The 14,144-nt window shown below is 40.4% G+C and overlaps 1 protein-coding gene across 3 annotated transcripts in view; it reads left to right on the forward strand.

Annotated features, from left to right (window-relative positions):
* PAPPA2 (pappalysin 2) overlaps window positions 1–14,144 on the forward strand; it is a 417,104-nt gene that overhangs the window by 328,215 nt on the left and 74,745 nt on the right. For all 3 annotated transcript variants that reach the window (XR_001004080.1, XM_011962377.1, XM_011962378.1), the window contains 2 exons: window positions 1,970–2,147; window positions 3,330–3,543. Coding sequence is in view for 2 of the 3 variants with exons in the window: in XM_011962377.1 (XP_011817767.1) it covers window positions 1,970–2,147; window positions 3,330–3,543 (392 nt within the window). In the remaining variant the exon portion in view is untranslated. The remainder of the gene's footprint in view (window positions 1–1,969; window positions 2,148–3,329; window positions 3,544–14,144) is intronic.

Here is a 14,144-nt window from a genome sequence, read left to right on the forward strand (position 1 = left end):
GCCGAGAGGCATTCTTTAAGTGATAGTGGCTCGTTGTAATTAGAGCCAGACTTGCATGTTGTGTTAAGTGAGTGAGGGGCAGCATCTGGGCTGGGAGAAGGGTGGGAGCTCACTGTTTGCCAACCACATGGCGCAGTCAGCAAGGGCACTCTCCAGCTGACCAAACGTGCTGTCATCTGAGGCTGGCCCCATGAAGGAAATTATACAATCCCTGCTCGTGATCACAAGACAGTGGGGATGTTTGCTTTTTGTTGACACAAGAACCGAAACTAAACAGAAAAATGTGTCTGGCTTTGAATTGGGTCCTTCTGGAAAACAACAGGGAAACATTGGGAAGCAGGAAGGAGCAGCTAGCCAGGAGTTGGTGTCGGGGGTGACAGGTGCCTTCAGCAGTCATTTTACCTGTGGCTTTGGTGCCACTGTGATTTCCTGGCAGGATGGCTGGCTCAGCCATAGAAACTCCCCTTTCTGTCTTTGACCTTTGATAATCCAGTAGCTAGAATGTTGGCTGTGCGTTTTTCAAACAAGTCATAAGCTTCTAGGTCTCCAGGTCCTAGCTTGTTACATTCCCCCCACCCTAGACACCTTCTTCTCCCACCTCCCCCTGTACTGCTGGGAAGTCCTGATCATTTTTCAAAGGCCAATCCTGTATTATCTATTCTGTGGAACTTCTACATGCTGTCCTCCCTGGCCGAGGATGGCAGTTCCTCCTCCAGCTCCTGTTGTACCATCACACAGGAGCATGCATTATACAATATGACTTTATTGTTGCATATTTATGTTTTCTTTCTTCTTGATCTCAGTTTTCTACTTTTGTTTTATGGTTTGCAGTCTTTATATGGCATTCTTTCTAACCATTACAGAAGGGGATAGGATATAACAAACAAAAATGTAGCTCTTAACATTTCCTTCTTTACTTTATTTTCTGCCTTCCTCCCTCTTTTTCTCCTTTCTATTCTTCCCCCTTCACATGTTTTTGAATCATTGTTTCAACATGAGATTTGCTTGCCTGGTCGATTTTTAGTTCCTGGAGGATATCTTGTTTAGGACGGGACCTGGCCCTTCTAGGTGCTCGATAAATATGTCTTCATTGAATTAGTAGCAGTGTGCTCTAGGGCTGCCTCACTGAAATGGCAGGCCCTAGGAAATGGCTAGAATCTCTCACATTTAACTACAAGGTTTGGAAGATGCCTTGTATGCATTGACTCTCAACACCATTCCCAGTGGAGGTAATTATTTTCAGTAGCATTATCAGTTGGCTTATTAATAAGAGTGCCAGCAGGAGACAGATGACATACTCAAAAGTGGGCAATTTGAGAGAATTTAATCAAGGGACCACTCATAAATGTGTAGGCAGGATATAGGAAAATCACAAGGAGATGGTGCAGTATCCCAGGTGAAGGGGCTCAGTTATCACCCCTAGGCCTGAAAGGTTTACCTTAGGAGTGCAGAATCACAGGAAGAAGGAGCAGAAACTGTGTGGAGCAGGCTTCCAGAAGATGCAGCCAATCTGCAGTGACCCTTGGGAGAGAGTGGGGAGAATCAGCACCCTGGCCTCCCTCTTCTCCTCTCCCTCTCCAGGCTCCTGACACTGTGTCCTGGATCTGAATGCAACTACAAGTCAGAGGCATGAAATCCACTGGGGTCAGTTTCCCTGGACCAGAGCAGGGCGGAGAAGAGTTGAGAACAGGTCTGGAGGAGCAACTGGAAAGCAGACAACAGAGATGGCCTGAAGGAGTCTTGCCATGTCATGATTCTGTGGCACTAGCAGCCTTCTTTTATCAGCATCATACTGAGTATTGTAAGAATGTATATTAAAACAATGAGGCCTGAAGAGGGAGAAAGGCAAAATAATTTGTCCTGTTTTAAATGTTTAGACAGATAATCACCGAGACTCTTCTAAAGCCTGGAAACTACTCTGATAAGTTTTTTACTGTGACTTTGACAGAAGCAATTTCTCTGTTTCTAGAAGGAAATTCTGCTCACATGTTCTTCTGGGCACTGGGACCAGAATGTGAGCTGCCTTCCTGTGGACTGTGGTGTTCCTGACCTGTCTTTGGTGAACTATGCAAACTTCTCCTGCTCAGAGGGAACCAACTTTCTGAAACGCTGCTCAATCTCGTGTGTCCCACCAGCCAAGCTGCAAGGTATTGTCTGGTCAACCAGGAACTGTATGCAAGTTCTTTTCCATCCCTCGCTCTTGAGGGTACTTTGGGACTCTTTTCATCACTCCAACACCTTTCCCATTTACTCCACTGTGTCACCATCTTCTGATAACTCCAGAAAAGTCCCAAAGGGCAACACCACTCTTTGTCCCCAGCTACTTGAAAGGATGCACTGGCTCAGGTTCTCATGAATGAAGGAATCTTAGACTTTCCTCTATTTTTGTTTGATGATGTGTACCCCAGAGGCAAGCCTACTAGAATGGTTGTCCTGATAATATTCATAATCAAGATACAGTCTATTGTGCACATTTTGAAATTTAATATTTAACAACCATCCTTTGAGTAATGTGTGAATTTGTCCCTGGCTTTAGTGCTGGTTAGAGATAAAGATAGGGTGGAGCCTGCTCTAACTGATGGCTTCTCAGACTTTGATGTGCTTAATAATGACTCAGGAGGCTTGCTATAATTGCAGATTCCTGAACCTTTTCCAAGAGATTCTTGCTTAGTGAGTCTGGGGTGAGATAATGATGCTATGGTGAGTAGTTCATGGATTGCATTTGGAGAAACCATGAATTATACTAAGGCATATGGTACAGTGTTTAAATACAGAACTCTGCATCCAAACTGCCTCTGTTCAAACCCTGATTCTGCCCCTTACTAATTCGGGCAAGTTACCGATCCCCAATCTCCTCATCTGCATAATGGTGGATAATAATAGGATCTATTTCATAGGGTTGTTTGAGGTTTGAAGTTTACACAAGTTAATACATGTAAAATGCTTAGAACAGTGCCTGGCATATAATAAGCACTATAAAATTGTCATCTATTATTATTTTAATGCTTTCCATGATACCATCACTGCTATATTTTTATTATTTGTAGGTAGGAAAAGAAGTAATGATTTAGTTGGTAGCCCTTCTTTCATTTGGGTCAAGAAAGATTTATCTGACCTCTGTTTTATGTAAGAGCATCACACTGGATGCTCTATAAGTAAAAAGATGTAGGACAAACATTTGACATGGGATTTTTGAGATGCTACTCAAGAAAGAATAATGTGACTTTTGAAAGACACCAGTAAGTTGAGAGGTTTTTATTTCATCTGTTATGATTATCTTTCTGGGCTCTCTGTTCTGAGCATCTTGTGCTTCTCTTTCCTGGAGTCAGGACTGAGCCCATGGCTGACATGTCTTGAAGATGGTCTCTGGTCTCTCCCTGAAGTCTACTGCAAGTTGGAGTGTGATGTTCCCCCTGTTATTCTGAATGCCAACTTGCTCCTGCCTCACTGCCTCCAGGACAACCACGACGTGGGCACCATCTGCAAATATGAATGCAAACCAGGGTACTATGTGGCAGAAAGTGCAGAGGGTAAAGTCAGGAAGTAAGTTGAATTGTTCCTGGTCTTTGGAGTTCTACCTACCTCGCTGCTTGTTATGTTTGTTTTTCTGTATGATCTCTCTTTACCTGCAGGACTATATTCTTCAGTCATGACAGGCAGGTAACCTGCTGTGCTTTATGTAAATGTATTCTCTCCCATAGAAGATCCCACAGTCTCACTTGGGTACTTTTTAAAATAATTTCTGCCCTAATGATCACTTTCCTTGAAAGTAAGAGTTAGCAGCGTCCCAAGTGTTGTATGTGTCACCTGAATCCAACTCTGTGCCGGCCTATACTCGTCAGTCCAGTTTACAATTGCAGGCCTGGCCTGGTCCCCAGCACAGACCCTTATGAGCTGTGGATATTGGGAAAATTCCTTTCTCTGCCTCAATTTTCTTTCTATAAAAAGGGGATGATGATAACAAAAAAAATATCTACCAGTTAGGGCTGATGTAGGAACTAAATGAATGATATGAATAAAACATAAAAATTCAGTAAATTTATTTTAAAAATATAAAACTCAACTCATTTTGGCTATTAATATTGTTATTATGTCTTTCTGCTTTCTCCTTCCTGAATTTTAAGTATGTGCACTCCTAGACCTGTGGCCAGAAACACTTTTCTTTCAATGTCTTGGGGGATCTGAAAGAACACAAACTTTATAATGTAATTTAAGAGGAAGGGCTTCCACTAGAGACATCTTGGGGTTCAAATCCTCATCCCCCCTTTATCAGCTGAGTAACCTCAGGCAAGTTACTTAACTCTTTGGGTCTTGGTCTCCTTCCTTTCTTCTAGGTCTCCTTCTTATCCTTTTAAGTTTAGAATAATGCTTGCATCAGTATTGAGTTGAAAGATAATTCAACCTTCAACTCAATATCCAACTCAAGGTTAACTCAATATCCAGCCAAGTGCCTGGCTTGTGCCAATTACTCAATAAATGGTTTCAGAAAAAGAAACTTTTTCTGAGTGAACAAAAAACTTTCAGGAAAAGAAACTCCTTGCATTTAGGAAATAGTAGCTATTCTTTCTCTACCATAAATTATGTAGCTACAGGAGAAACCAAATCTGTTTCTTACCTAGCACTTACCTAGCTACATTAGTTCAAAGCCTGTCAATATGTATTCTTTTAAGATTTTGTTTTTGAACTAACAAAATCCTAGCTATGGTATTACCAGTGGTGCCGGGGCATACAACCTTTTCTTGTAAGCTAGGATGGTCTAAAGGGACAGAAAAAGAATCAGGAAGCTATCTGACTCCCATTTACCCTTTCTCTAGTTGATCTCTCAACCATGTTAACATTTGGCCAATAGAGCAATGACCTCTCCCAGGGCCTTCCACTCTAGAAAAGGCCCAGGCTCATAAGTGGGAGGGGAAGAGCAAGCCCATACCCTGCCCTTTCCACCAGAGGGAAGGGCCAGGCTGATTAGAACATAAACAATATTGATGAAAAATTCATAGGAGGCAACACTCCCTGGTTCTGTGGTCTCTAGCAGATGCAGTAAACAGTTTTTGACAACCAAGAGCATATTTGCATGTGATTTTCATAGCATCTAGAGGCAATTTGCATAGGCAGTGAGTACCCAGCTAATCTTTAAGTGAAAACGTTACTACAGTTACCCTGAAGGCTGCTGTTTTCTTGCTTTTTTCCTCTCTAGTCTTGCCTCTTTTTTCACACACCAGCAGCCACCTCAGATATCTGCAGAATAGTGCCTTGAAGAATAAATGACCAGGGGTCAGAGAAATGTCTCAGGACCGGGAGGAATTAAAGACAGCAAGATCATCACCAGTTTTCTGGGCCATGTCTCAGCTTTATGTTGGGAAAAAATGAGGCCTCCACCCAGAACTCTGGGTGGAGTTCTGGGTTTGAGGGACAGTTTTGGACACAGCTTTTCTGACTGAGAAAGTGGATGCTTGCATCACAATGTCAGCATCAGTTTGGGCTTAAACGTTGACATTCACAAGCACCATGCTGAGGAAAGATTAAATTATTTACCGTGTTATGTAAGCTGATTAAATCTTAGTTTACACCTGTTTACATAGCAGGTGGTGGATTGGTAATCAGAAGTTTGCAAGTCTAGCATAAATCACTGCCACTTGCTGCTCGTGTTTACTCAGTGAACTATGTCAGCCTTGTTCCTTGCATGTGGAAAAAGCCCAGCATTGTACAAATGAGGCCCTCAACTTCTTTCTAGGGCATGCAAGCACAAAGAGAAGAAATTGAGAAAAGCAGAAGGGAAATCAATCCAGAGAGAATGGGCACATGATAATTTTATGCTACTGTACAGTGTAGTAAAAAATAATTTTTGAGGGTTATATTTGCAACTTGCTTGCATGACCCTGAGCAAAATACTCAATGTTCGTGCATCTCAGTTTTTGCATCTATAATGTGGGAAGTAGTAACTATTTCTATCCAACAATGTTGTTTTGAGGCTGAATGTCGGGCAATGTTGTGAAAGCATTTTACAAACTTTGAAGTTCAAAACATATGCTATGCCAGATATTACTTTTTGTTCATCTTTTTTTAAAAGAAGGAAACAATTACTAAAATATCAGCCAAATACATTCCCCTCCTGCTTCTTCTCAAGTCCATGGTTTCAAGGCAAAAGAATGATAAGTGCTGGATTTGACTTCCTCTGATATCTCTGTTCCAGCTTTGTCTCATTCTACCCAGGGATGTCACAGATGGCATATTCATCCCCTGCATGCTCTATGCCAGTCTCTGGGTTAGGAATAAAGGCAGACACATAAATAAGACCTGGGCAGTCCAACCTCAAAAAATGGAGTCAGGATCTTTGTTACAGAGTTTTTGGCCACACCTTCCTTCTTGAAACTCTTCTTCCTTGATTCTCATCCATCTTGCTCCCTGATTCATGTTCCTTCTTCCTGTCTGTCCACCCTTGATTTTCTTTTCTGCTTTTATTCCTCTGCCCATTTCTTTAAAGTTGATGTTTGTCTGAGTTCTCTTTTCCAACTTGTCAGGCATGATGCTCATTTACCCTGTAGCCTCAGTTACCATCTGCATGCTGATAGTCCCTAAATTCATACCTGCCAATATAGTATCTTCCCTTAAGGGCCATAAGGCCCATAAGACCAACTGCTTGTGGATATTGCCGCTTGGATATCCTGTCTACATCTTGAACTCTTAACTATTCAAAACAGAGGCTTTCAAATATGCATATCTTTCTGTGTTCTGTGAAGCTGGTTGAACTGGGTGCCTGCACATCAACTGAGACTCTTCAGTGCCCTGTATCTTCTCTCAAATCAGTTATCAACTCTGTCATTATCTTACTGACTCAGATATGCTTGTTTCTCTCCATCCCTGCTGCCGAGTCTCTATTATAGACTATTATCATTTTTCACCTCTGAACTGATCTTTCTGTCTCCAGTCCTTTTCTCTTCAATATATTCACCACTTTGCAGCAAAAATGGCCTTCAAAAACCTCAAATCCAGTTTTGTTATTTCCCCACATGAAAATGAGTGATCAACCTACCTGCCACTTTATTTAAGGGCAAAAAGTTGAATATTAAGATAGTTTCAGTGCCTGCACAATCTGGCAGGGCCTTGCTTACTTCTCCAGCCTCATTGCTCGCTATCTTCCCTGCAGACCACTTCCCTTCAGCTCTTACACAACCTTCTTAGCATAGGCTCTAATACTACTGGAGTTGTTTTATATCTTCATGGAAGCCGTGGCAGTCAAGGCCTTCAGACATGGAATTCCTTCTTCCCAGAGCTCTCCCTGACAGTAACCTTTTGCTTGACTAACTCTTACTCTCTTATTTTTAGTGTAGGTGTGACATTGTCCAGGAAGTTTACCAGGTCTCCCCAGACTGTAGGCCTCCTCTCATAGGCTGCCATTGTACACCAAATTTCTCTGATGATATCACTTATCTCACTGATTACAAATGATCTGGTTACTCATCTATATTGGCAAATAGACCATGAATATTTTGCTTAGCATCTTGTGCCCAGTGACTAGTTATTTACTGGTAGGTATTCAATACTTTCTAAATGGGTAAAAGCATTGCATTTATATGCAAACTTATGATAGAATTTTGATGTGAAAGTTGATGCTAAAAATAGTGAAGGAAAGGAGAGGTTTTTCTTACAAGGTGATAGAGATCCTTGTTTCAAATGCTTTAGAGTGAGTGAGAACTTTAAACATACATATGTAGTATTTTTTTTTCTAGCAATTTTCTCAATGACATAGAAAGAATGGTCATTCTTCAAAGACAGTTTTAATTTTATTTATTCAACAGATATTTATGCCTGATTAGTGCCACTCTTTGCAAGTTAATGGTAACAGAAAAAGGATTACCTCTCAACAAGCTCACCAGAAAGATGCTTCTCATACTTGGCTGCTCATGAGAACCACCCAGGGAGATTTTAAAAATCCTAATGTCCAGGTCACACCCCAAACCAATTACGTCAGAATCTCTGGGAGTGGAGTCCAGACATCTGTATTTTCCAAAGCTCCCCAAGTTGCTACCATGTACAGCCAAGGTCAAGAAGCACTGGTCTAGTCAAACTTTTGTTCCTGTTAGATTAATATCAGTTATGAAATTTTGACTTTCCTGAAAGATCCAGAATAAGACTTCTCTATTTAAAATTTTTGTAGCAGAACTTTTGCATGATAGATTTTAACACGTCCCTTTGAGACTTTTTTATTTTTGAGGGTAATAGAGAAAATGTAAGCAAAATTGTAACTCCAAGGAGATTGTAAAGTATATGTAGTTTCAGGAGTTCTTTCCTTGTCACATTGTAGAATATGCACAAACTCTCCTTTAAGACCCTTTCTTTTTTCTCCTATGCAATTTACTTCCACATACACATCATTGTTAATCACTCCTTTGCTGTTTCATTAACCTGATTTCCTGGGAAGCTAAAGTAAGTGTGATTGACTTATATTTTATCATTATGACTATATTATGTTCTCCCTTATCTTTCACTTCCATGGTTGCCTTTTTCTCATTATGTGTTATCTTTATGTGTGAAGGTTAGGTTAACGTCATTAGAGCCCATAATTAATTTAACTTCTAAATGATTCAAACCTTCCAACTTTAGTTAGACAATCTTTGTTTCTATAAGTCACTCATCAAGATGCCATCTGTAGGGTGCTGTAGTGTCAGATCTTCTTGTCGGTAATTGTAAACATCCATCCTTTCTGAGGGTTGCCCACAACATCAACTTTTCCAAAGTACATAAATCTGTTTAAGTTCTATAAGCACAAATGAAAGTCAAGGCTGAAATTAACAGGCCTCACATTGTGACTATTTATTATTTAACAAATGTTTGATTGGTGAATGCCTTTAGTGAAGCCTTGTCTGACCTAACTTGGGGGAGAGCCTGAGATGGACTGGAGCTGGGTGTGTATATTTGACCCGTTTCCACACACATAGAAAGATTGGTGTGGCAGTGTTAAAAAGCTTAAAGCCTGGGCTCTGTTCTATTGGGTATTGATGAGGATGACTATGGTGATGATGATTTGTCACTGTGTGCTATATATGCTAGGTATTTTGTACACAATACCCAATAATTTACCATAACAGTAATATATTTTATCATTAACAAAATAATAGTATAGTAAAATATATTATTATATAATAGTATATAATTTGATATAGTAATTATAATATTTTAGAATATTATTATTATCCCCTATTATAGATGAGGAAGCTGAGACTCAGTGTGGTTAAGTAGCCTGCCCATGATCACTCAGCCAATAAATAGTAAAATTAGGATGAAAACCATTCTGACTCCAAAAACTGTGCTATTGGCTACAAAGGCTTTTGGTTTCAGCAAATCACTTCATTTCTCTGAGCCCTTTCCTGCATTCGTAAAATAAAGGGAAATAATTGAGTGATTTCTAGCTCCAAACATTTCTATTTTATTTTCTATCTCCACAGAACCAATGAGAAGAGCCAACACTTTGGTAAAACATCATTGCAAGAAGTGGTAGATACATAACGATTTATTACCATCAGAAAAAAAAGCAGTGGTATATTAAAACACAACTGTTGCACAGACATGGACTTAGTAGACTGCACTTAGGGCACTGTTAGAATAATATCTGAATAACTTTTGGTCTGCATGAACAGCCAAGGTTTTGTTCTCTCCTTCTTGATGGGTTTTGGTTCATTATTATCCATTCACATCCAAGAAAACTGGATCTAGTTCTCCCTTGAAGTTGGAATATTGGGAAAACTTTTTTAGAATTTCTAGAATTAAGTTTTAGAATTAAACACATCCCTAAAACTTCTAAAGAAGGTAATTTAGTCAAATGGCTAAGAAGGGTTTTCTTAGTCTAAGATTTATCTCCTCATTTAGTGGTTAATTATACAGGGTCTGGCATTATTGAGATCTAAATTTGAATCTCAACTCCACTATTTATTAGCTTTTTGACCTTGAGCAAGTTACTGATCTGTACTGAACATCATTATTCTGACTTACAAGATAGAAATAATAGGTGTACTCACAGGTTTTTGTAAGGAATAAATGAGATAATAGATGCAAAGAACTGAGCGAAATTTTTGGTCATATTATGCTTCAGTTCATCAACACTGCTGCTGTTTATCATCATCACCATCCTCATTATCATTACCATTACCATCATCATCAACACCATCATAATTTCTACCAGGTTAATGGCTCTTACAAAATGACTGTTGCCGTTTGGGCTATCCTTCTGGTGCAATAGAGAAATTTCTTCTTTAACACAGAGTACACTCAGCTACATTTTTATCCGTGGCCATTGTCTCCCATCTGTGGTTGGTTCCTATGCTAAAAACAAAACAAAACAAAACAAATTAAAAAAAAAAAAAAACAGCACAGAGTCCAGGAAGACTGGAATTGGCATTCGAGGTCAGAGGTACAAGTCTTCAATTACCAGTGGAAAAAGTGCATTTCCCTTTGCCTATAAAAGAAAACACCAAAATAGAAAGTTTATTAAATTTTTAAAAATGTACTATTCTTACACTCTCTGTCTGCTTTATATCATCCTGCTGACAACTCAAGAAGTGACCAAGTACTACAGTGGCTTCAAGTAGATCAAGGAAAATGGGGGAAAGAGAGAGAAAAAGAAACCATGTAATCAGCAAGATAGATCTGGTCATAATTTAAAAAATTAGGATGAGCAAATAAAGTCAGGCTGGTCTGGAAGGAGAAGGGCAAGGGCATGTCCTGGAGACATTACCCAGATTTTTAGGCTCTTGATCTTTTTGAACCATAGCTTGAAACTCTGGAAGATTCAAACTGACTTTATCCTATCCTAGGAAGGGAAAGAAAGACTTAGTTAATCATCTGAAAACTGTGCAGATAAGGCAAGATAAAACTAATTAAGTATCCTGGATTCATAGCTTTTAAAAAATTATAAAAGTAATCTACCTAATTGTTAAGCTCTGCGTCATAGCGAGATGCCTATACATAGGTGAATAGGTGCTAAACCTACACATGTATATACACATGTTCTATCTATGATTGCTCAAGGAAAGAACACACATTAATCTCTATGTACACTCATGTAACTGTGAGAAATAGAAATGTGTTTTCTTTCCAATAAGACCTTGCCTGGCTTTATAATTAGTGTTTATAGTAAATACATTCAAAATTTATCCTTGGAATCCTCAAATCTCTTGCCATTGTAGGATAATGTGAGCTTTAGGCTAATTTATTAAAGCCTCTTTTGGCTTCACAGTGATTGAATCTCTGCCCCAAGCCTTGGCCACTCATATACACACCTAGCTGCAGACCAGATCTTGACTGCAGGCTTCAAGGGTCCTGGTGACCAGCATGCATGCTCACTTCAAACTCAGCCCTTGTTGAATTCATAAATTTACCTGTTAACTTCAATCCCAAACTAGAGAGCATCATATAGTAAAACTTGCTGTTTTATATTGACTGCTAATATCTATTAATCAGAGTAAATTTTTAGAAACCTGAGTAAGAGCTTAATTGTTACATATAAACCAGTAGGACTTTATTCTACCCATAACTTCACCCCCTGCTGCTGTTTCTGGTCTTCGTTTGTCCTACTCCTCCTGTGTCTCCGGCTCACACTTTCTTCAGCCCATTGAGTGAACATTTTGGTTGTGGTTTTGCTTTTGCTCTCTAGTGATGGGGTCAGGCCAGGTCAAACTGATTCATGAACTGTCTCCTGAGGGATTCTGGGTGGGACAGAAATGTGAAGAATTAAGTAGGGTGGAGAAAATGAGCAGAATGTTAACATTCCATACTCATCACACACACCCCCCACCCCCCCAACACACACACACACAGAGAGAGAGAGAGGAGTGTGGCTGAGCAGATCTTCTGATCATCAGGCATAGCTAGTAATTTCCGCTGCTTGTTGATCGTGGTTATGTGCCATTCATTGAACTGCGTGCTTTAAATATACTACCTCACATAATCTACTTATGACCCTGTGGAGAATGTATGACTATCCCTATTTTCCAGTGAGGAAAACTGAGAATAATGGAGTTTACGTGATTTTTTTTAAAGTTAGAGATTTATTAAGCACCAAGGCTAGAGCTCTAACATCTCTTGATTCCAGAGCACCTGCTTTCAGCCACTCTGCCACATGTTCTTCCTGATAAGAATCTCCCAGTTTAGCCACTAAAGGCCTGCCGAAGCCACCGTGACTTCTGATTCTCCCTTTTCAGTCAGGGCAAGGAAAATGCTAATCAGCTCTTTTTCTTCCAGCCCACATCAAGGAATGTAATGTCAGGAGTATGGCCAATGCAGGATCCACCTGTATGTATTCCAGGTCCTTAGGTATACCACACCTTTTTAGCAGACTAGGGTCTTATCATTGCTGTGGCTTCCAGATAAGGGACCATGCAAATAACATTGCTTTCTCAAGGAGCAACAGTGACCTGCAGTGGTTAAGTTAATTCCCAAGTGAGGGTGTGAGTGTGTGTATATACCTGTGAGCACTTTTGATCATGCCTGTCTGTGAGTCAGACTGATCAGGAACAGAAATATAACAATACCTGGAGGAATTCTTATGCTAAAAGATTTGTGAAGATGACAAAAGGAGTTCTTACAAATGAGATCACCTGCCCCCTGAAGTTGAGTGTATACAGTGTGTTGCTCTTTTCTGCCCGAATTTTGTTCCAGTGGACTTCCCTCAGGCTCTTCCCCTGCCCTGACTCTCCCCAACAATAGGTAGAAAAGAGAGGGAGGGAAGAAGAGGTAGAGGGAATATGCATATTTCCTCCATTTCTCCATTTACACTTTTGGCTAAGACTTTTGAAAATCTCTGGGTTCTCACCTGCACTGTTCCCTCTGCCTGGCATATCCTCTTCCGCTTCTCTCCCTGGTGAACCCACTCAAAGTCTTCCTTTGCTGATATTCTTCCTGTCTGCAGGCAGTGTTGGTGCCTCTCTCAGGTCAGTATTCCAACCCTATTATAATATTTATATTTGTTTTTACAACTGCAAGACCTAAAATAATAAATAGGCATATCCTTGGTGCTCAATAAATATTTGTTAAATGAATGTATAAATGGACAAGTAATTGAATGGTGAAAGAAAGAGGTTCCTATTAAATGTTTTTAGTTTAGGGTGTAACCTGGGCATATTTGGTAGAAAAACCTGTTGGCTGCATGGAGAATGGAAGAAACTCATGAAAAGAGATGAAGTGGGAGTTGTTGAACTTGAAGTGAGCAAGACCAGGAAAGGAGATGTAGATGATTAAGACATCAGCAATGGAAAATGGAGAAGGGGCCTCCAACTTGGGTTTAAGTGTTCAAACCTAGGGACCAGGCATGATTGTACCTGCCAATCTGGAGACACAAGAATTAGGAGAAGAAAGTCCAAAGATAAAAGTGAGGGGTGGGACATGGAAGTAAAAATAGTCTACACACTTTTACGAGTTAGCAGGTGGCTCATTTTTTTCAGAGAGGCTCTATTTTACATGTGAGGAGAGTTTTGTAAGGGGCTTTTTTTTTTTTTTCTTTGTCAGAGAAGAAGGCCAAATCCAGTATGTCTTGTTGGATGGTCCTGCTGATACTGATACTGTTTCTCATCTTGTAGAAAGGGCTAGAATAGGACATCAGGAGATCTGGTATTAGAGAGTGCATGATAACTATGATGGGCTGCAGACTGACCGTGTCTGAAGTCCGCTTACTCCCTATTTAGGATATTGGTTTGGGAAACCAGGGCTGCAATTTGTTAGAGGAAAACTGGCTTGGGGTTTGGAAGTGCTGATGGTTCTGTTTGGGGCTAAGTAGAGAACCGTGTCTTTTTTTTTTTTTTTCTGAGACGGAGTCTCGCTCTGTCGCCCAGGCTGGGGTGCAGTGGCCCAATCTCAGCTCACTGCAAGCTCCGCCTCCCAGTTTTACGCCATTTGTCTGCCTCAGCCTCCCGAGTAGCTGGGACTACAGGTGCCTGCCACGTCGCCCGGCTAGATTTTTGTATTTTTTAGTAGAGACAGGGTTTCACCGTGTTAGCCAGGATGGTCTCGATCTTCTGACCTCGTGATCCGCCCGTCTCGGCCTCCCAAAGTGCCGGGATTTCAGGCTTGAGCCACAGCGCCCAGCCAAGAACCATGTCTTTTAAATTGGTCTAGATCACTATTTCTCAATCTTTAATATGCATAGGAATTATTTG

The sequence above is a fragment of the Colobus angolensis genome, unplaced genomic scaffold (assembly GCF_000951035.1).
Source record: "Colobus angolensis palliatus isolate OR3802 unplaced genomic scaffold, Cang.pa_1.0 Scaffold59, whole genome shotgun sequence".
NCBI lineage: Eukaryota > Metazoa > Chordata > Mammalia > Primates > Cercopithecidae > Colobus > Colobus angolensis.